The 21745-nt window shown below is 41.0% G+C and overlaps 1 protein-coding gene across 1 annotated transcript in view; it reads left to right on the top strand.

Annotated features, from left to right (window-relative positions):
- NBAS (NBAS subunit of NRZ tethering complex) overlaps positions 1-21745 on the top strand; it is a 189778-nt gene that overhangs the window by 110353 nt on the left and 57680 nt on the right. The window contains exons 41-44 of the mRNA XM_063314683.1: positions 2586-2815; positions 12209-12319; positions 16446-16696; positions 18628-18962. Of these exons, the coding sequence (XP_063170753.1) occupies positions 2586-2815; positions 12209-12319; positions 16446-16696; positions 18628-18962 (927 nt within the window). The remainder of the gene's footprint in view (positions 1-2585; positions 2816-12208; positions 12320-16445; positions 16697-18627; positions 18963-21745) is intronic.

Genomic DNA, 21745 nt, shown 5'->3' with positions numbered 1-21745 from the left:
GAAGAAAGGTTTGTAAAGATGAAAGAGGAGATAAAAGAAGAAGTTACAAAAAGAGTTAAAGAATCTGTAGGGCAACTTATGGGAGAAGTTAAATTAATGACAAAGTGGAAATTTTAGAAAGTAAAACAGAAATAATAAACAGAAAAATGGAAAAGGACTTAGACAATCTGGTGTTACTGGAAGTGAGAGAAAAAGAATTCTGCTTGAGACTTAGAGCAGTTCCAGAGGATCCTGGAGAAGACACTAGAGAAAAGGTTGTTCAGACTTTAACAAACTTTTTGGAATGGGTTGAAGATGATATGGAGGCAGAAATTAGCGATTGGAAACCCCTTATAGGCTTTTTACTAAAAAAAGAGAAAAATGAACTTGTGATTTATGAGTTTGAAGATTAGAAAGGATAGCATATGGAAAGAAAGAAACTATTATGTAACCTTAGAGAGAGAGGGTAAAATATAAATGTATCTATAACTGCGGTCAAAAATATTGGAAGCCACTTTTAATCTTTTTCCCCCTTTCTTTCTTTTCTCTTTCTATTTCCTTTTCTGTTGCTTCTTCTATTTTCTTTTCTCACTACTCACTATTTTTCCTTATTAGTTTTATTTTCTCGTGGCTTTTATTTTGTTGGAAATTTCTTTAGCAAAAACTGTATATAGAAAAATACATAACATTTTGTGACAACTTTCGCTTTATACTTACCCTCTTTGCATATGGGTCCTCTTTGTGCTGTTGTATACTATTGGAAAAGACTTTTATGAAGTAAATCTTATTTATATGATTTTATACAGTCAAATTAAGTTTCTTTTCTGAAAAATTGTCATTTTTTATTTAATCCATTCTACTAGTTTATTACTGTTGAAGGTCAAAACTAAGTATCTCTCATATGTGTGTGTGAATGATTGTTTATTTCTTTTTAACACAAAGGAACTCACTTGGTATATTACAAGATAATTATTTCTGTGACCTTGCCAAATAATAGACATATCTTGTTTGTCCTTAAAACTAATTTTTTCATATTTGCTTAAGTTTCTTTCCCAGAACTCATAGCAATTAAATTATAAACTACCCCTGAGCAAAAAAAAATGTTTCAGACATTATTTGAAGATGGTAGGACTAAGCACATTACTGTGTTTCTTCTTGTCTCTTCATTTAGATAATCAGATAAGAAATGCTTCATCATAAGTTACCTGTTATGCCATTTTTATGTGTGTGTGTGTGTGTGTGTGTTTGTTTATTTTCTGTCCCGCCTTTATTATTTTTATAAATAACTCTAAGCAGTGAACATACCTACTACTCCTTCCTCCTCCTCTTTTCCCCACAACAACCACCCAGTGAGGTGGGTGGGGCTGAGCGAGAGGGACTGGCCCAAAATCACCCAGCCGGCTTTCATGCCTAAAGCGGGACTAGAACTCTCAGGCTTCTGGTTTCTAGCCTGTTGCCTTAACCACTTTACCTTGGGGATCTGTTAATCTCTTTTTGTTTTTATCAAAATATGCTATGAAAAACAAATTGTGTGCTAAACTGCTTCCTCTAAAGGAAAAGTATGTTTCCCTTTATTCAGACTGATAACTCTGTTGCTTATCATCTGGTGTAAATGTTCTCTATCATATGCATTTACTGTTTCATTTAAGCAGCACCATTTGTGATAGAGCCTTTATTTTTTAAAAAAATATATTCTACTGTAGTGTTTGTCATATTTACAAATAGCTGTCATGTATTTTATAGAAATGGACCCAGACATCACATTAAAAAGACTTCTTCTTAGGAAGTATAAAATCAACCCAAAAAGTATTCCATCCAGTGTTAAGTGAACAAATTCCTATGATTCAATGAGACTTCCTTTTACTTTTTTTCTCCTCAGAGTTCTGTGCTTGGAGTAGATTGGGGATGTCTGTAGTGAGGAATAGTTGAAGGAAGGAATTTCACAGGCAGATTTAATTTCTGTTGGTAGATGGTTATCGTAGGATGCAACCACAAAATTACTAGACTAGGGAGGTGGGGAGCCAGCCAACTGGGACGTGGCAGAAAAGAAACAGAGTTCACACCTTTTCTGCAGCAGCTCACTGCATTTCTGGCCTGGGAACACTGAAATCCTCACGGAGCCATGTACAGCTTCTTTTCATTAGTATTCAAGTGGAATATACAAATTAAACGAGGTTTGGGAGTGACTAATTGACCTAATCATGCTAGCTGAGAGGCATCCCAGAATTATTCAAGGAGAATCTAGCAGAGGCTTTTCTGTGAGCTTTAATTCATTTGTTCATTTTAGCACACTAGTATTTTCTCCATATCAAATTTAGAAATAGCTTTATTGCTGTTAGCAGTGTGTTTTGGAGGGAAGGATTTTTTTTTCTCTTTGCTCGCTTTCTGGCTTTTGTTTGGAAATGGTAGAAAGTATTAAAATTATTGCTAGAAGAGAGAGGAATTATGCATGAATCGAAGTCCTGAATAAAAATTTGAAGGTAAGGTGTTTTCTCTCCCCACATCTGCCCCCATTTTTTGCAGACAATTAAAAATGTCATCATAACATTCTAACATGTTTAATAGGACAAATGTAAATCTCAATGTTTTGTGAATTAATTCTACAGGTTGACCCCAAAGATTTAATTCAGATGGTCACAAAGCATGTTACCAACTCCAGCTTTGCAGACTGGCCAGAAGAAATAGCAATTCTGATTAAACATCTTCAGTACTATAATGAACGACTCTTGGATTTCACCCAGGCTCAGATTCTTCAAGGGCTTGGCAAAGGAGTAGATGTCCAAAGGTTTACAGCAGATGGTCAATACAAGAGGGAAACCATATTAGGTTTGGCAGAGTGAGTAGTGTCTGCTTTGTATGTATTTTAAATCTGTCATATCTAAAATGCAAACCAGAATCTATTTTTTCAATTGCACTTAGTCAAGAGACTTTTGTATTATTATTACTTTTTATTTCAATTTATATAGCCACCCATCTCAAATACATGACTCTGGGTGGCTCACAGCAATTTAAGCTATATGAAAAACAAAAAATAATACAGAAACATATATAAAACAATGTAAAAAAGCCATATAACAACACTGTAAAGATCTGACACAATGAACTCAATAATGACCTGACTCATGCATTCATTTAAAATGCAGATTTCAGTTTTATTGCAGATGTGTACAGAATGAAAGCAAAAAGCCACGACTAAGGATTCCTGCTCAAACTACCTAATAAAAAGCAAACAGGCAGGCCAGAACGCCCCTCCACATTCCTTCCCCCTTTCCACCAGCAGACTGGCATTCCATTTCCAACCATCTCTGGCTAATACGACCTTGGAATCCATCATTAGACGAAACACTATTCCCACTCTCAGCACCTCACCTCTCCCCCTCCCTTCTGGTGCTTGACATGTTGATGCGACTGGCAGAGAACACAATCAAACAATCTACCAGTTCTTTGATCGTGGGTTCTGACAAACACAGTCATTAGCCAAGGTATACCAAGAACCACCAACAATAACCAGCAGAGCCACCCTACAAGCTCCATAGTACACCTGAATCCCCAAGCCTGGCAAAACCAAGTCTTTAAGGCCTTACAAAAAGCCAGTAGGGTCAGGGCCAATCCGATCTCCAGGGAGATGATGTTCCGAAGGGTGGGCACCATGACAGAAAAAGCTTTCGTTCTAGGCCCTGCCAGATGGCATTTCCTGATAGACAGGACCCAGAGCATGCCTCTTGTACTAATATTAGTAATACTTGTAATGATTGCCTATCCTGATATACTCAGACTCACAAGCAGGTACTTAATGATATCTGATTTATTAAAAGAATAGTATGCAAATACAGAGAAAGCTGAGAATGAATAAAAGTGCGCCAAATACAAACTAAAAACCCTCGGCTCGAAACGTAATCCCTCCCCTCGCCCAACTGCAGCAACCACCCCCCTCCCAGGTGCTGGTAACTGTTTTCCACTGATCCTGGGAAAGCAACCTTGAACACATGAGATAACCCAAACACATTCCAAACCAGCAGCCAACAGATAACTCCCTGAAGTGGAATCCTCCTCCCTCCCGAGATCACACATGTATCAGGGAAATGACATGTGAAACGTTACGATGTACCAGGAACATTGAAACAGTGAACATGACATACTGCCCCCCACAAAAATACTACGGAGTAGGTTTCATAGGATAAGCAGCATGAAAACGCCTAACTAGAACAGGAGAGTGAACATCGTGGGCAGCCACCCACTCAGGGTGGGGGAAATGTTTCCAGCGGACAAGGTACTGCAGGGTGCTACGAAGTCTGTGGGAATCAAGGACCTCCTTCACCTCAAAATGCTGTTGCCCGTCAATCATGATGGGTGTAGGAGGTGTGGGTTGGACATGCCAGCGATCGGAGTGGTTGACAGGTTTGAGCAAACTGCAATGAAAAACAGGATGTAAGCGTTTCAGATTGTGTGGCAAGTCCAATTTAAATGTAACAGGGTTAATAACTCCAACAATGGGAAAAGGACCAACAAACTTGGGAGCCAACTTTTTAGAGGGCTGAGGAGATTTAATGAACTTGGTGGAAAGGTAGACCTTATCACCAACTTTGAAGGCAGGCTGGAGCGCTCTCTTCTTATCGGCATGGAGTTTGTAGGTGGATTGGGCATCTGCCAACGCTTGCTGAATGACCGGCCAGGAGTCACTCAGGTGCGCAGCCCAGTCGGAAGGTGAAGAAGGCGGAGAAGTGGGTTGCGGCAGATCAGGAATAGGGACGAAATCTCGCCCAAACAGAGTACGGAAAGGGGTGTGGCCCGTGCTTTGATGTACAGCGTTGTTGTAAGCGACTTCGGCAAAGGGCAGAAGATCCACCCAATTGTCCTGCTGATAGTTTACAAAGGCTCGCAAATATTGTTCCAAGGTTGCATTAAGAGCCTCCGTAGATCCGTCAGTCTCAGGATGCGACGCAGTGGACAGCGCCTGTTTGGTGCCCAGCAGTTTTAAAAATGCCCGCCAAAACTGGGAAGTAAATTGTGTCCCGTGGTCTGTGACCAAACAGGCGGGGCATCCGTGAAGTCTGTACACGTGGACTAGGAAGAGGCGGGCTAACTGTTGAGCCGACAGGATAGAGGCACATGGAATGAAATGGGCTTATTTAGAAAAGTAGTCTTTCACAAACCAAATCACAGTCTTTCTCTGGCTCGGAGGCAAGTTGACAATAAAATCCATAGAGATTTCCTCCCAAGGACGTGAGGGGCTGGCCACTGGCTGCAACAAGCCTTGCGGCTTACCCCTCTTCCGTTTTGACATGGCACAGACAGGGCAAGAAGCAACATAGTCTTTGACATCATGCTTCAACGTAGGCCACCAAAATTGGCGCCGCACCAGGTGTAAGGTTTTTACAAAGCCAAAATGACCAGCCACTTTATCATCATGAGACCTGAGTAGGACCTCCCTTCGCAAACTGTCAGGGACATAGAGACGGCTTTGCTTCCATGCGAAGCCTCGGTCAAATGTAACATTGTCTCTATTCGCTTGCAACCAAGTGTCAGATTTCAGTTCGGAGAGAAACTGTTGTTGCAATTGAGAAGGGATTGACAGCCTCTCCCCAGCTGGTGAAGCTGAACCTGAGGGCAGCTGCGCGCGTGTCTGGCTGCGAGTGACAGCCTGCATACCCAACTGAGGTTCTGTCCACAATGTGCCTACCACGTCAGGTACTGAGGTCAAATCCTGGGGCAGGCGGGAAAGCGCATCAGCCAGGAAGTTCTTCTTACCCGGAATGAACTTCAACTTAAAATTAAAACGGCTGAAAAATTGAGCCCAGCGGATTTGTTTAGGGCTGAGCTTACGGGGTGTGCTGAGCGCTTCTAAGTTCTTATGGTCCGTCCAAACTTCAAAAGGACATTTGGCCCCCTCTAAAAGGTGGCGCCATGCCTCCAAAGCTGCTTTGACTGCAAAAGCCTCCTTTTCCCAAACATGCCATCGTCTTTCTGTCTCAGAAAATTTGCGGGAGAGATACGCACAGGGTCTTAGGCAGCCAGCAGCATCTGCCTGCAACAAAAGCGCTCCACTGGAGAAATCAGAGGCATCCACTTGAACCACAAAAGGTTTAGTGGGATCAGGGTGTTGCAGGATAGGCTCAGCCGTGAACAGGCTTTTTAGCTTGTCAAAAGCCACCTGGCATTCAGGTGTCCACTTGAGCAATGCTCCCAGGTTCTTTACCTTGCGTGTGTCCCCCAGACCCTTTGTTCAGAATTAGTCAGTGAGAGGCAATGCAATTTCTGCGAACCCCTGGATGAATTGGCGATAATAGTTGGAAAATCCAAGGAAACTTTGGAGCTGCCTGCGAGTGCACGGGCGCTCCCACTCTAAAATGGCTTGGATCTTTGCAGGGTCCATTTCAATACCCTTGTCAGAAATTCTGTACCCCAAATAATCAAGTTGAGTCTTACGAAATTCACATTTAGATAGTTTAGCATAAAGCTCAGCCTTCCTCAGTTTGCTGAGCACCTGTTTCACCAAAGGCTCATGTTCTTCCATCGTTTCAGTGTAAATTAAAACATCATCCAAATAAACCAGTACCCCTTTGAACAAATGCTCATGCAACACTTCATTGATCAATTGCATAAATACCCCAGGTGCCCCTGCCAACCCAAACGGCAAAACTTTGTACTGGAAAGAGCCCAGAGGACAATTGAAAGCAGTTTTCCACTCATCCCCTTCCCATATGCAGATACGGAAATACGCCTCCCTCAGATCCAGCTTAGAGAAGATTTTCCCCTTGGCCAGATGTGCTAACATGTCTTTTATTATTGGCAAAGGATATTTGTTTAATATCGAAACTGCATTCAATCCGCGGTAATCTGTGCAAAGTCTCAATGTCCCATCCTTCTTCGCTCGGAATAAAACAGGTGCACCCACTGGTGAATTAGCTGGTTCGATAAAACCCCTTGCCAAATTTTTATCTACAAACTCCCTCAGCGCTGCCAGTTCTTTTTGGGTCATGGCATAGATTTTAGGCTTGGGCAGTTGGGCATTTGGGACCAACTCTATGGCACAGTCAGTTTTCCGATGCAGTGGGAGTTGGTCCGCCTCCTTCTCGCCAAACACATCTGCAAAACCCTGGTATTGCTCCAGCAACCCTTCTAGTGGGGTGGCTGCAAAACGCGGAGTTGCGGCTGCCGCCCTCCCCACTGCAGTCTCTGAGGCGTCGCCTTCTTCAGGAGCTTGATAGAAACCATCCCCAAAAGTCAAAGTCCTGTGCACCCAATTTATATATGGGTTTTGTTGGACCAACCAAGGGATCCCCAAAATGACCAAAGGACCCCCCACTGGCGCCACTACGAAAGGCAGCCCCTCCCGGTGGCTACCCATTTGCAACGCCACCATGCCCGTGGAATGGGTGACTGTCTTTCCCCCCGCCGTAGTCCCGTCCAGTTGGGTAAAAATCATGGGCCGTTTTAACGGAAACTTGGGTAGCTCCAAAGCAGCCACCACATCAGGGTACATTAAGCAACGTGAGCACCCTGAATCGATCAACGCCCACACTTCCACCGTTTTTGTGCGGGAGCCCAACTTCACCTTCACTGTCAGTGTGGGGTAGTTGCCACTCACTGAAACGTGGTCGCGCCCCTCCTCTACCACCTGCCCAGTGGCGCCCTTTAAAGCAGGTGGCTGGCGTTTCCCGCCGGCTGGAACAGCTCCGGCTCCCCCTCGTCCCCAGAGAAAGGAATGTCCTCAGCCTTGGTCTCAGCCAAAGCTGCCTTCATCTTCCTGGGCAAGGAGGGAGATTTCCCTGATGACTTTCCCGGATGCTCCTCGGTCTTTCCTTTCGGGCACGCCACTGCTCGGTGTCCTTCCTTCCCACATTGGAGGCATTGTCCCTTTGCAAAACGGCTCTCCTTCTCCTCCTGCCAGGCCATGCGCCCCGTTCTGCCTGTGGTGCCCGGGGACTTGGCCGCTCTCATCATAGCCATTTGCTTGGGACCCTTCTTGCTTTGTGCAAACTTAGCGTGGGCTTGCTCAACGTTCCCAGCTAGCTGGATCCAGTCGTATAAGGTAGTAGGATCTGCTCTTCCCAACGACCATCTCAGCAACTCGGGTCTCAGACCATCCTTAAACATTTCTATTAAAGTCATTGGCGACCAATCATCCACCTTTGCAGCTAAGGCTTGGAATTCTAGGGCATAATCTGCAATGGACCTTGATCCTTGGATCAGTTCCCTCAGAGCCACCTTGGCTTTCTCTTTAGCCAATGGGTCAGCAAAATGCAACTTGAGTGCCCACAGGAATTCTTCGAAGTCGTCTAATTCCAGGGCATCCATCTCAGTTAATTGGACAAACCAATCAGCCACCCTCCCCTTCAGTTTGGTGGCCACAGCATTTATCTTAGCCCTTTCAGAAGGAAACAGCCTCCCAAACTCCTCCATATAGCTTTTAGCATTTGTCAGGAAAAATGACAGCTTAGTAGGATCCCCATCAAACTTGACAGTGAAATCCCTGTATCTTGCACCCTGCGAGCTCCTCTTCCTCTCCTTCTGCCCAGCCCTTCTCTTGGACACCGGGGATCTTCCCTCCTGGGGGGGTGGGATTCAAAACCCGGACTTTGGGATTTCTCTTCCCATCCTTATCTTTCCCCCTTCCTCTGTCTTCTGAATGCCGTGGGGGTGATGGGGACGAACGTCTGGGACTGCGGGATGGTGATCCCTCCCAATGCCTCCTCCGATCCTTCTTCCTCACACCCGAGGGGGGGGGGAGAGAGATGGGGATGACTGTCTGGAGCGATGCTCCCTTCCCCCTCTGTCCTGGTCCCACAACGCCAATGATATTTTCATCATTTCTTCCAGGGATTGTATCCTGGCTTCCCACCCTTGTAACCTCTCAGGGGTCTCGGAGTCCTCCGACCCTCTCTTATTGGTCCTGGCTACGTTCGGGGACAGCGGGTACCTCTGCTTCCAAGACGTCTTAGACGTCCCTGGTAGGGTTCCCTGTTCCTCATCCCACGTCACCTGATCAGCCGGCGATTCTTCTGCTTTCTTAACCACTTCAGATTTCACAGTTTTCCCTTCCACTGGACTGGAACTCGAAGTCTCCGGTAGGTCCTCCGACTCCGGAGTAGGGACCTTGTTCCTTCTCTTTACCGTGGAGTCCGGCTCCCCCGCACTCAAGTATTCACTTTCCCCCGAGTAAGGAGTAGGCTCAGTCATCGCTAACTTTATTTCCTCACAGATTACTCTGGAAGGATGTTAACGGTAAAATTTTAGGATTCTCAGCTTTATGTAATGATTGCCTATCCTGATATACTCAGACTCACAAGCAGGTACTTAATGATATCTGATTTATTTAAAAGAATAGTATGCAAATACAGAGAAAGCTGAGAATGACTAAAAGTGCGCCAAATACAAACTAAAAACCCTCGGCTCCAAACGTAATCCCTCTCCCCTACCAGCCATAGCAACCACCCCCTCCCAGGTGCTGGTAAGCGTTTTCCACACATCCTGGGAAAGTAACCTTGAACACATGAGATAACCCAAACACATTCCAAACCAGCAGCCAACAGATAACAACTCCCCGAAGTGGAATCCTCCTCCCTCCCGAGATCACACACGTATCAGGGAAATGATATGCCAAACGTTACGATGTACCAGGAACATTGAAACGGTGAACATGACAATACTACTCTTACTATTATTGCAGATTTGTTTATTTCCATTAAAAAGGTGTTGGATTACCCAGTAGTTTTTTTAAATGTGTAACAAAATCTAGCGTAATTGTTAATGCAATGCACATCACATTTTACAAAAAAGGAGAGGACTCCACAGTTTAAAAATATAGGCACGAGAGACGGTAAAATGTGTTAGTAATTCTTCTATTTATTCCTTTTATTTGTTGTTGAACACCGCTACTTAATTTATGATGAGGATCAGCAGGTCATTTATTTTAGAAAAAGGTTCGTTGAACTTCAGTTTCCCATTAAATTAAATCATGAACATGAACGGTAACTGGACAATCCTGTGAATGCTTAGTGCATCATCTCTAAACACATGCCGTGCAGATCTCCATCACAGAATAACCACCAGTTACATCATGGGGTTCCCCATTTTCTCTCTATATTTTACTTTGCATAGCATTGCTTTCACTAGCTGAAGTGGAGTAAAAGACAAAACTTTGTATGCCAGCTGGTTCTGTTATTGTTCTAACCTCCAAACCGTATGTTAGGGTGTCTACGTGGCAACCATGAAATCCTTCTCTGGGAAAACTTCTTGTAGAAGAGGACAGCAGAACATATCTTCTAAGATGGTTTATTGTGTGGATCTAGAACATGTGTATATATTTGACACATAATAGAGGTAGTCATTGAGTTATGGCCACTCGTTCAGCAGCCATTCAAAATTATGACAGCGCTGAACAAGGGGGACTTCCAATTGGACCGCAAAGTTGTGGCTGTTGCAGCGTTCCTGCAGTCACGTGATCACAATCCGGGTGTTTAGGTGCCCGTTTTGTGATTACGACGTCACAGCAAGCTGCGGTCATGTGATCACCATTTGCAACCTTCCCTGCTGGCTTCCCACAAGAAAAGTTGAAGGGGAAGGTCACAAGTCATTCCCATAAGTCATTCCCACCACTTTTCTCCCAAGGATCCATCACAGAGCCTTGCTACAGAGTATAGGACCCCAGGGATAGCATTCCCCCACCCATGCTGTAGCAGTCCCCACCAGACTGCAGTGCTCCATAGCATCCTCCCATGGCCCCTGCTAGCCTGCCTGTGCTCAGAAGTTCCCACCCGCAGCCCCCACCAGCCTGTCCATGCTTAGAAGCACCCACCAGCCTGTCCTCACTCAGAAGCACCCACCACAGACCCTGCCAGCCCACCCATGGCCCCTGCCAGGCCGCCCACACTCAGAAGCACCTGCCTGTGGCACCCACCCATGGCATCTGTGTACCCCTCCTTGCCTGGGACTTCCATCTCTTCCTGCTTAATGACCCACCCAGTCCTGAGGTTACGATGGCAATCTGTACTGCTGGGATTGCCATCGCTAAGCGATGCAGTCATGTGACACCACACTTTAAGACCACATCTCTTAGCAACAGAAATTCTGGTCCCAATTGCCATTGTAATATGAGGACTACCTGTAAATACTGAGATAGAGAAATGCAGCTTCTTTGACTCAATCCCTGCCTGATGTCTCTGAGACTCTGGATGCAAAAGCTCCTTGAGTATAATTCTTACAAAATTATTTATCTTATTTGCCTCAAAGTATGATATCAGAAGCTTATCAGGGAACTTTCACATTGCCTTCAAGGGAATGTGGATTGCTACTTCTGATCCATACTTACAGATACTTGTGAGGATGTAAAATTCCCTATTCACAAAAGGCCTTCCTTGGTTTCAGCTTTGATTAGCAAAATGTGCAGCTCTGGGACTTAATAATAATTCCCAAAATGCTTTGCTACAAGTCGGGTATGCTCCTATATGACTTTCAACTTGCCCAAAGAAATTTATCCAGTTAGGTTAGTCCTTCAGAGTCTTAGTCAAACTTTATATCTTTTATATTCTTTAGTATTTCTTACTATCATACACTCAAGAACAAGAATTAGAAGGGTGTGAACAGAAGGTACTTGTTTCTGCCCAAGGGAGTGGGAGTTAGTTAATAACTACTAGCAATGCATACTGCAGCTTGAGAAGTTTTATATCTAATGAAAGCCTTTTTGCTTGATTTCAAATACGTAAATAATGTTCCTTGGATTGTGGATTGCCTTTGCTGATTCCATATTAATAAATTACTGAACTGTGAATAACACTTTTACCCATTTATTTTTTTTGAAAACCAGACTTGACTTTAGAGTCCACTCTTTTTCACCCTAGTATCTTATAATACTTTGTTAGGGAAAAACAAAAGTGCATGAAAGTACAGTATAGAGAATTTGTTTAGAGCAGGATGTTCCAACCTTTCCAGGCCGTGGAACCTGTTAGTTAAGAAAAAAATAAATCCTGGCACCTCTGATCAAGAGGCAGAGCTTTAGCAATGGAAAACTGGCTGTGTTCAAGAGAACTTTTTTTGGGGGGTGGGGGGCTTTAGTCTCTCATGGAACTCTAGGATTCCAAGAATAGTTTGAAACAGCCTGGCTTAGATGAATAGATCCTGCAGACGCTGTTCTGCTTTATAGTTAAGAATTTTTCCTCTTGATTTTTTACCCTAATAGCCTGATTAAACTATGTTTTTCACATGTCTATTATGATTTCTCATTAACCAGAACACTTGAAGAAAATGTGTACAGTATAGCTCTCTCCTTGGCTCATCGTTATAATGTCCCACTCTGGGAAGTTCATATGACACACTTGGAATTTCTCTTCAGTGACAGTGGGTAAGTACAGAAGCTCAGTCTTTTTCATTTATTTTAGTGGCAAGTATCCAGAAGGTGGAGCTTAAGTGAACATTCCCAATTTGATTAGCTGAGACAGGATTTATAGCTTTGTGCAGAAGTATTCAACTTCTTTTGGGTTTTCTGAATGTTTGCACTTACTTGTCTCTGAATGTTAATAGAGTTTCATGTGGCCCCTATCAACATGCAAAGGGAGTCTGAGTGAATAAAAAACATTTAATACTTGCTCCACTTTTTTTCCTAAATAAAATAATCCAACATGAAATTTCAGTGTGCTACCGCCACTTGTGTGAATATTTCATTAAACATTTAAGGCTACTTTGTCCTATATAAATCTCACAAATTTGTCTTGTCTCATCATATTAAAGTTCTTATTACAATTCAAGAGGCACAGTGTAACTACTTAAAATAAATGTCTGAAGACCTCCAATTAAAAAAAAATATGTGTTTATCAGTCAGGAGAAGGTTCCAAATCTATTTCTAAAGCTCTGGGGCTTTGCCAATCCACAGTTAGAAATCTGTCAAAATAACTCAAGAGCAGAGCATAAAATTACCCAGAAAATCACAAGAACCTCAAAACAACATCCAGTGATCTATGGGCCTCTCTTGCCTGACTCCACCATCAGAAAAGTGGTAAAAATGAGATTCATGGGAGAGTAACAAGACAGAAGCCACTGGTTACTTAGAAGAACATTGATGCTGATGTTAAGTTCGCCAAAAAACATGTAGATGACCGCCTAGACTTCTCTGGACAGATGACTCAAACATGGAAATTTTCAAGCTTCATTGGTCTTATTAGGTCTGACAGAAACCAAATACCACATTCTACTATAAGAGCCTAAAACTCATTGTCAGATATGGATCTGGAAGTGTCATGGTTTGGGGATTCTTACTGCCTCAGGACCTGAATGACTTGCCCTCACTGAAGAAAGCATGAATTCTGCTTTGTATCATAGAATCCTATAGGAGAATATCAACCCATCTGTCCATCTGCTGAAACCATAGCACAAGTGGGTCATGCGGCAAGGCAGTGATCCCAAACTTACAAGTAAGTCTGCAAGAGAACAGATGAAGAACAGCAGATTCAGTGCTTTGGAATAGTCAAGTCAAACATTTAAAATACATACAAATATATATACTCTACATTGTGTATGCATTTTTTATTATCATTTAATATTACTTGTTATATTTTTGTTATTAAAGTTTTAAAATGTATTTTTATTCTTTGTCTTGGCTTAAGCAAAGACCTTGCTGAGATGAGGAGAATGTCTCTAGTATTTATTAAACTGCTATAGTAGACAGAAAATCCTACCAAACTGAAGGAACGTGGGAAAACCCAGACAGATAAGCCCCCAAACTCAAGTCGTGTCTGTTCTGGGTTTCTTTGAATGACAGTTCAAAGCCTCCAAATTACGCATGCGTTTTCCCACCTGGATAGGGGCCCCCTCCTCACCATCCATACTCAAAACATTCTTATTCCTATTTTAGTATCTCTAAGTTGCCTCGAGTCCATGAGGACTGAGGCAGTAGATAAATTGTATAAATAAATAAATGTGGAAGGAGCTGAATGAGCAGTTCATTGCTCAAAAAAACTCAAATATTAAGTGAGTTAAAACAGTTTGCTATGACAAAATGCAGATCAGCATGAGAGACCAATTACAGGAAGAAATTGATTACAATTATTGCAGCTTAATATATTGCAGCTTAAAGTATTGCACACTGGAACATGGCATGTTGGATAGGTTTTTTTTTTATAAAATAAATGAAACAAACACTGAACAGTGGTGTTATTTATTTACTCAGTCACTCTTCATGTACCAAGAGAACCCATATGAAGTTCTGATAACAGTCAATGGCAAAGATGTAAAATATTCAAAACATACAAGAGGGGCAAATACTTTCACAGAATTGTGAACTCATACTTGACTAAACATTGGATTCAGTTCTTGATACTTAAGTCACTGAGAAGAGGGAATTCTACACCATGGCTGACGATAGCAACACTACCCCACACTGAAATATACTGTATATAAATGAATTAGATTAATATGAAAACTGACTGACACTTATTTGCATTCAAAAGAGCATATTGGCATTTTTATTTTGAGTTCTCTAATTCAATTTAGTCCGGAAGCCACTGGACACACTTAGAGTCTGTCTGTTGTTGGGAATCTTCCTTATCAGAACTATTACTAATTAAAGCATAAAGAGCTAGAAGGAAGCCAGGCCTGTAGGAACAAGTTTTATCTACATTCCCGTGTTTCTTCCCCATCTTAAATATACTTTTAAGTTATATTATAATTTTATATATTCATATATATATATATATATATATATATATATATATATATATATATTGCAATCGTAGCTCAAAGGCTGAAAAACAGTGTACAGTAATAATATTGATTATTCTGATTTCTGTTCTTAAATGTTTTCAACAATTGTAAACCCCCCATATTGCTGGGAGTTGGATGGCTTATTATTATTAAGTTGTTGTTGTTGATGTGCCTTTTGAATGATTTTGTAAAAATGAAATGGTAAAAATTAAACATTATCAGCTTAGGGTTAGAGTAGGCAACTTGGTGCCTTCCATATGTTGTTAGAGTGCAGCCTCCCTATCTGAATATTGGCCATAGTGGCAAAGCCTGGTGGGACCTACAGTCTAAAACATGTAGAGAACACAAGTTTGCTTACCCTCTTTTTGGCATTTCATTCTGGTACATCTTTCAGTAACCTTTCTTCCTTCTCTTTATAGTATTTGCTCTTTTGGTACAAGAGAGTGCGTTGGGAAATTTAGGGGAAAGAGAAATAGGTTATGACATAGTTTTCTCATCATACGTAGCTGCACTGTGTCTTGCTTAACATGTTATATCAATTTAGGCATTATAGTTTGTAAAAAAAAAAATATTTAACAAATTTATAAGGCCACCCAACTTACACATAGTGACTCCAGGTAGCTTACAGAATTAAAAACCATAAAAACATAATAGACACCCCCCAGCATCAGCAAACACATTCGTATCAGCCGTTTCATTAAAAATTGCTTTAGTGTGAGATGAGAACCCACTAACTGTGGTTTATTCAATAAATGGTTGGCAAACTGTGGCTTGGTATGTGTGAATCCAGCCTGTGTTTGATCCCACTGTGTCTCATTCCTAAGTTCCCTTTGCAATAACCATAAAGTAGAAAGCTACAGGCGAATTGGCCGAGTGCTTAATTTTCAATATCTTTCAAAAATCATTAGTTATTAATGCAGGTCCTACTGCTGTTGCATCTAATTCCAGGAGAAATTTAGCTCCAGCAAGATGTACATGTTGCTAAGCAACCACCCAGCTTAGATAAAAAGAAGCCAGTTGAGTGTTGAACCAGTTCTATAGCTATAAGAAAGTCATCTAATAACATGGACCTAGGATAGATACTTAACTGATTCACCTTGGAACAGAGGCCTATGAGGCATGGAGGCAGATAACAACTGAAAACAGATGGTACCTCTTAGAACTACAAGTAGAAGCGTAAATGAAGTAGTAGTGGAAGCAAAAGGTAGATAGTCCCATTGTACTGGGAACCATAAATTGCAGAGTTATTAGAAAAACACACAATTCTGACTCATTTGGACAAAATCCTCACCAAAGCAAGAAATAATACTTGGATTTTTTAAAAGTGTTTTTCTTTTCTTTTTTCTATTGGTTAAAACCAAAATACATATTTTAATAAATGTTGTCCTGCACCATTTTCATTGTTTCTTTTCATTTTTTCCCTTGCTATGTAGCACTACTCTTCTAAGTTACAAATAAAAGCTTACAACTTGATCCTACTAGAACATCATCTTTTTCATCTTTTGATTTTTTTTATGTCCTTCACAGAATTGGTTGAGTCTTTAGAACTGTGAATAATTATACTTATGGGCTAGACCTAATTGCTTTGTAGATGACAGCTTAGGATTTAATGCAAAGAAGCTCTCTTTTTGAAAATCTTTTCATATGTACTATTGATAACTTCATCCAGTATTTAGCAAAAAAAATTAAATTGGTGATCATCATGATGAGCTTTGATCTGAGTGGTTTCATTTGTTACAGTTACCAGACATTTGTCTTTGCTTTCCACACAGTTTGTCCACAGCTGCAATAGAAGACCGAGCAAAAAGTCTTGGTCTGTTCGAGACTCTGAAAACTGTTCCCAAAGCCTTTCATGAGCATATGACCAAATATGTATATCCTATCATTGAAGGAAAGGATCACCAGCGCTTACTCTACTATTTCACACTCCTTGAGAACTGTACTTGCTCTGAATTTATGAAAGACAACATCAAACCTGAAATTCACATACGACTACTGAAAAAATTCAAGGCGGTTGCACCAGGTACAAGGTGTTAACATTCAAAGCTACTTAGCAAAGCTGGATCTCTTTAAAGATTAGGCTGCAGTTTAGCACTTGTTTGAGGAATTTAATCCTGTGTGTACTTGCTTGTTTCTGCATGAGATTGGTCTGTGAATCTGAGAAAGGAAGGCTGCACATGGAGATCTATTGATTTGGTAATTTGGTAATTACTTTAATTTTAACTGATACTTACTAATTCAGTTGATACTGTACAAAGGTATGGTTTTATCATGGACTTGTGCGTTAGGGAGGTGGCTTCTTGCAGATGGACACACACACACACACGTATATATAGCCATGATTGACAACCTTGATAGAACAGATGAGGGAGGAAGATGGGAATTGCACAAGATCGTTGTGTATGTTTTTGTTGCTGTTGTTTTTACTGCCTACTCTTCCTATGGGGGAACATTGTCTTAAATTCACAGTAATCTCTATTGGTAGATACATATGTTGATTTGATTCATATTATATATGTGCTAAGATGATATTCTGGAGAAGATACCCACATTTTAAATTTAGATAGCATCTATTGTCTCAATCTGAGCATCAGACTGATATCCCAAGCCTTTAATGCCTACCACCACTTCTCAAAACCAGATTTGGAGACCTTGTGACATTTGTCATTTCTTTAAAAAAGTGGTTCCAGAAGAATCATCTGGAGCAATCATATGCATCATGGCACTGCGGGTGCTGTGTATCAACCCCTGGCTTTACATGGTGGTCTTTTTTTATTTTAGTTTATTTGCCTACACAAAGAAAAGACTGGGAGCTGGTGCTTTAAAACAGGGTTGGGAAACCTGCATCCTGGGGGCCTCTTCCACCCTATTAGATTGGCCTGTCCAACATGATGGGGAGCAAAGTCCCCTTCTGTTGTTTTGACCTGTGCCTTGGCACTACCTTTCAGGTAGAAATGATGAGGCTCATTATAAATAGAGAACCAACAGAATAGTTCCACTTGTCCTGACCTGTTTCTTTTCCCACTGCAGGTGGATTACAGGATCCACTTCACCTATGCTATTTTTTCTTAGCTGAGAAAAGATCAGTCCAGAGGACTATCAATTGGAGAAGGCATAGGGTCAAATCCTGACTCTTGCTAGCTTGTCCTGTGCATATCTTTCCCATTGGAGAAAATAAATTATGAAATTATTATTATTATTATTATTATTTTGTGAAGTGGGTATGAAAAATTATGGCTGCCCACATCATCCATGGAGAAATGGGCAGCACTTAGGAATGGTGCACAACTGATGTCATGGAGTGGTTTTAATGAAGCTTTGTCCCCAGACAACATCCAGTACCCATCCCCAATCCAAGTTCTAACCAAAACTTATAAAAATATATTGAAGCTGTCATCATTTTTATTCAGGACTGTCCCATGGGATTTATTTCTAAATAGGAATATGCCACTTAAAAGAGATTAAATAGAATAGAATTCACCCACTTCTACACCAAGATGCACTCCTCCATCCAGGGGTATTTTAAACACAAAATTTAGTACATGTGAAAATGCTTTTTGGTGCCATTTGAACATACTGATGGCAGGTAAGAATGTCATCATGTGTAATTTTGGCATAGGATATTACTGGTGGAAAGAGCGGCAAATTTATATGACTTCGTCCTCCTCTAACAACTTTAAAGCTCATGAGGTGGGAGGTCATATAATTCTCCTTCATTGCCTCCCTCCTTGTCTCTGCATACTTGTTTATCTGTAAAAACCTTGCACAACGTAGTAACGTAATATTCCATGGCATAAATTGGGGGAAAGTGTACTGTAATATGAGGAAAGTTATGTGCTGATAGTACGATTCTAACACCCATAAACAGTGGTTCATATTTTATTGCAGTTTCTAGTTGTAAGACTTCAGTTGATCTAACTGTAAGGACGGTTGCTCTTATTTTTCTGCTAACAGGTCTCAATTATAAAAAACTAACAGAAGAAAATGCAAGTCCTTTGGCAGCTTTGGATCCTATCCTCACAAGTCAAAATATTCTGCCTATTTCTAAGCTTGCTCCTAAAATCCCTGGAAAAGATGGAAGTATGCTTTCTCCTAGCTCTGTCTATGCTGCCTGGATTAAGAAACTGTTCTGGAATGGGGATCCTCATCTTATTAAAAGAATTCCAGAAACCCCACCTGAATGGCTACATTCCTATGACATCTGTGCCAAATACTTTGATAGACTTTACCCAGGAGATGTTATACATTTTCTTGATGAAATAACTTTTTCTTCAGAGGCTGTCACCAAAGTAAGTACTATTTTATAATAGCATTATGTGTATGACTTCCTTTTTCAGTGTAAAATGTGTCAGATCCAGACAAAAATCGGGGCTTCCAAATAGTTAGGGAAGGCGTAGAGGAAAATATATGGAAAGTTTAAGAAGAAGCTATCACCAAAATAATTCCAGCATGTGAATGTTCTCAGGAAGAGGCTGAAATAATGGAAACTACTGGGTCTATCCAAGCTGTTGGCAAAAAAAATAGGCTACTTAAGAACTTATTTTCAAGTGGGTCCTGATTCCCAGGGAGTTTTTCCAAGCAACTTAGCAGTCCTCTTTTCTCTTTGCCCTTTGGATCTCTGTATTAAGATAGGGGCCCTCATGGGTTAGGTGGCCAAATCCCTATATTATATCTCTCAATGGCTCTTTCATGTATTTAGTTCTAAGGTGTGGGTCCCCAAAAGCAAGGCTAGTCAGTGCTTCACCTGGCCCATTCTCTTCTGCCTGTAGTTTAGTTGCATCTGAGACAGCTCTGACAAACTCCCATCTTCGAACCAATAGTCATGTTGCCTGCAGTTTATGAGAACTGGGCTCCAGTATATGTGGAGGATACCTGATTTAGGGGTCCTGAAGTATAAAATGCTAATGGAAAGAGTAGATTGGGACTTAGTCTGTTTTTACAATACTGAATTGTACTTTGTTTAGAGTTTAAATTTACTAGCACTAGCTTGCTAATAAACAATATTATATTATTAAAGGGACTTCTTTAATTTCATGTGGGCCTTGGTGACAAGGTATTTTCATCTAATAGACAAACTTTCATTTGAGGTTCCATTATAGCAATATCTCCATCAATTTTGTGTATATGTTCCAGTATCTTTATTTCACAAACTAAACAGTAAATCAATTTCCTTTCCTTCCTTCCTTCCTTCCTTCCTTCCTTCCTTCCTTCCTTCCTTCCTTCCTTCCTTCCTTCCTTCCTTCCTTCCTTCCTTATTGACTCAGTTGAAATTCAGATGGTTTCTATATTGTTTGTGGTTCTGTCGTGGTCATCACCTGCCTAATGATTATTTTTCACCTATTTAGAAAAGGCAGATAATGTTAATACTTTTTGGTAGCACTGCAGTTTATAATTTGGAAGAAATGAATGTACAATTAAGGCAGCAGCATTGTCTTACCATTGTGACTACCATTGTTATCAGAGGCTGCCAAACACTTCTCCAATTCTTTAAAATCCAGCACAATAAGCTAACTGTATGTATAATGTTATCATCTGCATCAGTTTATTCTGGGCTTTGAGAATTTTATTGCACAAAAAGGGATGAAAATGGAAACAATTCTTCTAGCAAAGTAAATATATGCTAATTAGGTTATTTTGCATTAATACATAAAAACCATGTCACTTTGTATAATGAAGCTATGAATGTTTGGATCCAGAATTTTTGTGAGATCTGCTTATGGCAGGCTGGAGGAAGTTAGGCAGAGAGATACTTGCTGATCTTTCCTATAAAACTGCAGTGTCTCAAAAAAACCTATTCTGGATATTGGAGAGGGGTGCCTTTGCTAGATCTCATTATCATCTGTAAACAGAAGAGGACCATTTGCTGAGGAAGTATTCTGTGTCCTCATACATTTCTAGATTAGTTTCTCTAGCCAGGGAAATTTTTTACTGGTGTCTAAAACTTAATGAAAGGCTAGTTCAAACTATTTGCTTTTTATCTTGATTTTGGCCTTTGTGATTTTTTATAACTGTTGACAGGAATGAAAGCCATTTCCTGCTCACACATAAAATATTAAATACACAATAGCAGACTTTTGAACTTCAGTTTGTCCCTTTCAACAGACCATACACAGCAAATATCTCATCTGGGGGGATAAAATCTACGTTCACTGACATATTTCAATCAATCAAGTAAATCCCAAAGATTTACATGAAAGTTAATGTATATAAGATTGGAGCCCTAATCTTAGTATTAGGACTGACGTTCAATTGCACTGTTTGTCCCAACCACTGTACTAAATTCTCTGTTAACAGATGTGCTACTATGTCAGGTCTTTAGATACATTGCAGAATTCTGTTCCCAAATCCCACAAGATAGCCACATTTTGTAAGATTTATGTATTCTTAAGGGACGTGGTGGCGCTGCGGGTTAAACCGCTGAGCTGTCGATCGGAAGGTCGGCGGTTCAAAACCGCGCGGCGGGGTGAGCTCCCGTTGCTCGTCCCAGCTCCTGCTCACCTAGCAGTTCGAAAACATGCAAATGTGAGTAGATCAATAGGTACCGCTTCGGCGGGAAGGTAACGGCGTTCCGAGTCGTCATGCTGGCCACATGACCCGGAAGTGTCTATGACAACGCCGGCTCCAAGGCTTAGAAACGGAGATGAGCACCGCCCCCTAGAGTCGGATTCGACTGGACTTTACGTCAAGGGAAACCTTTACCTTTACCTATGTATTCTTATTTGAAATTACATGGGAATTTGGGCTTTTTAACTTTTATTTACTGTTTTACCTAAGTTTTTAATTAATTTTATACCCACTCCTTGTTTAGTGACTACCTCGGTTAGCAAAAATTTGCAAATATGACAGTAATATAAAAAAATCATGCACGCATTTATGACCAAATTTTATGCACCTGACAACAATGCATGCCAGAGTGAGAGTACCACTGGTATAGCTGTACGAAGAGAACGTTATCTGATTGAGATGGCAGCAACCAATGATCTTCACAGTCTCTCTCTCGCGCACGTGCGTGTTCACATATTGGTATATTTGGCCAGTAAATCACATTTTGAATAGTTTATTCAAAAAGGGA

The sequence above is a fragment of the Candoia aspera genome, chromosome 1 (assembly GCF_035149785.1).
Source record: "Candoia aspera isolate rCanAsp1 chromosome 1, rCanAsp1.hap2, whole genome shotgun sequence".
In the NCBI taxonomy this organism is placed as follows: Eukaryota; Metazoa; Chordata; class Lepidosauria; order Squamata; family Boidae; genus Candoia; species Candoia aspera.
The sequence above is the reverse complement of the archived record's forward strand: the minus strand, read 5'-3'. Positions and strand labels throughout refer to the sequence as shown.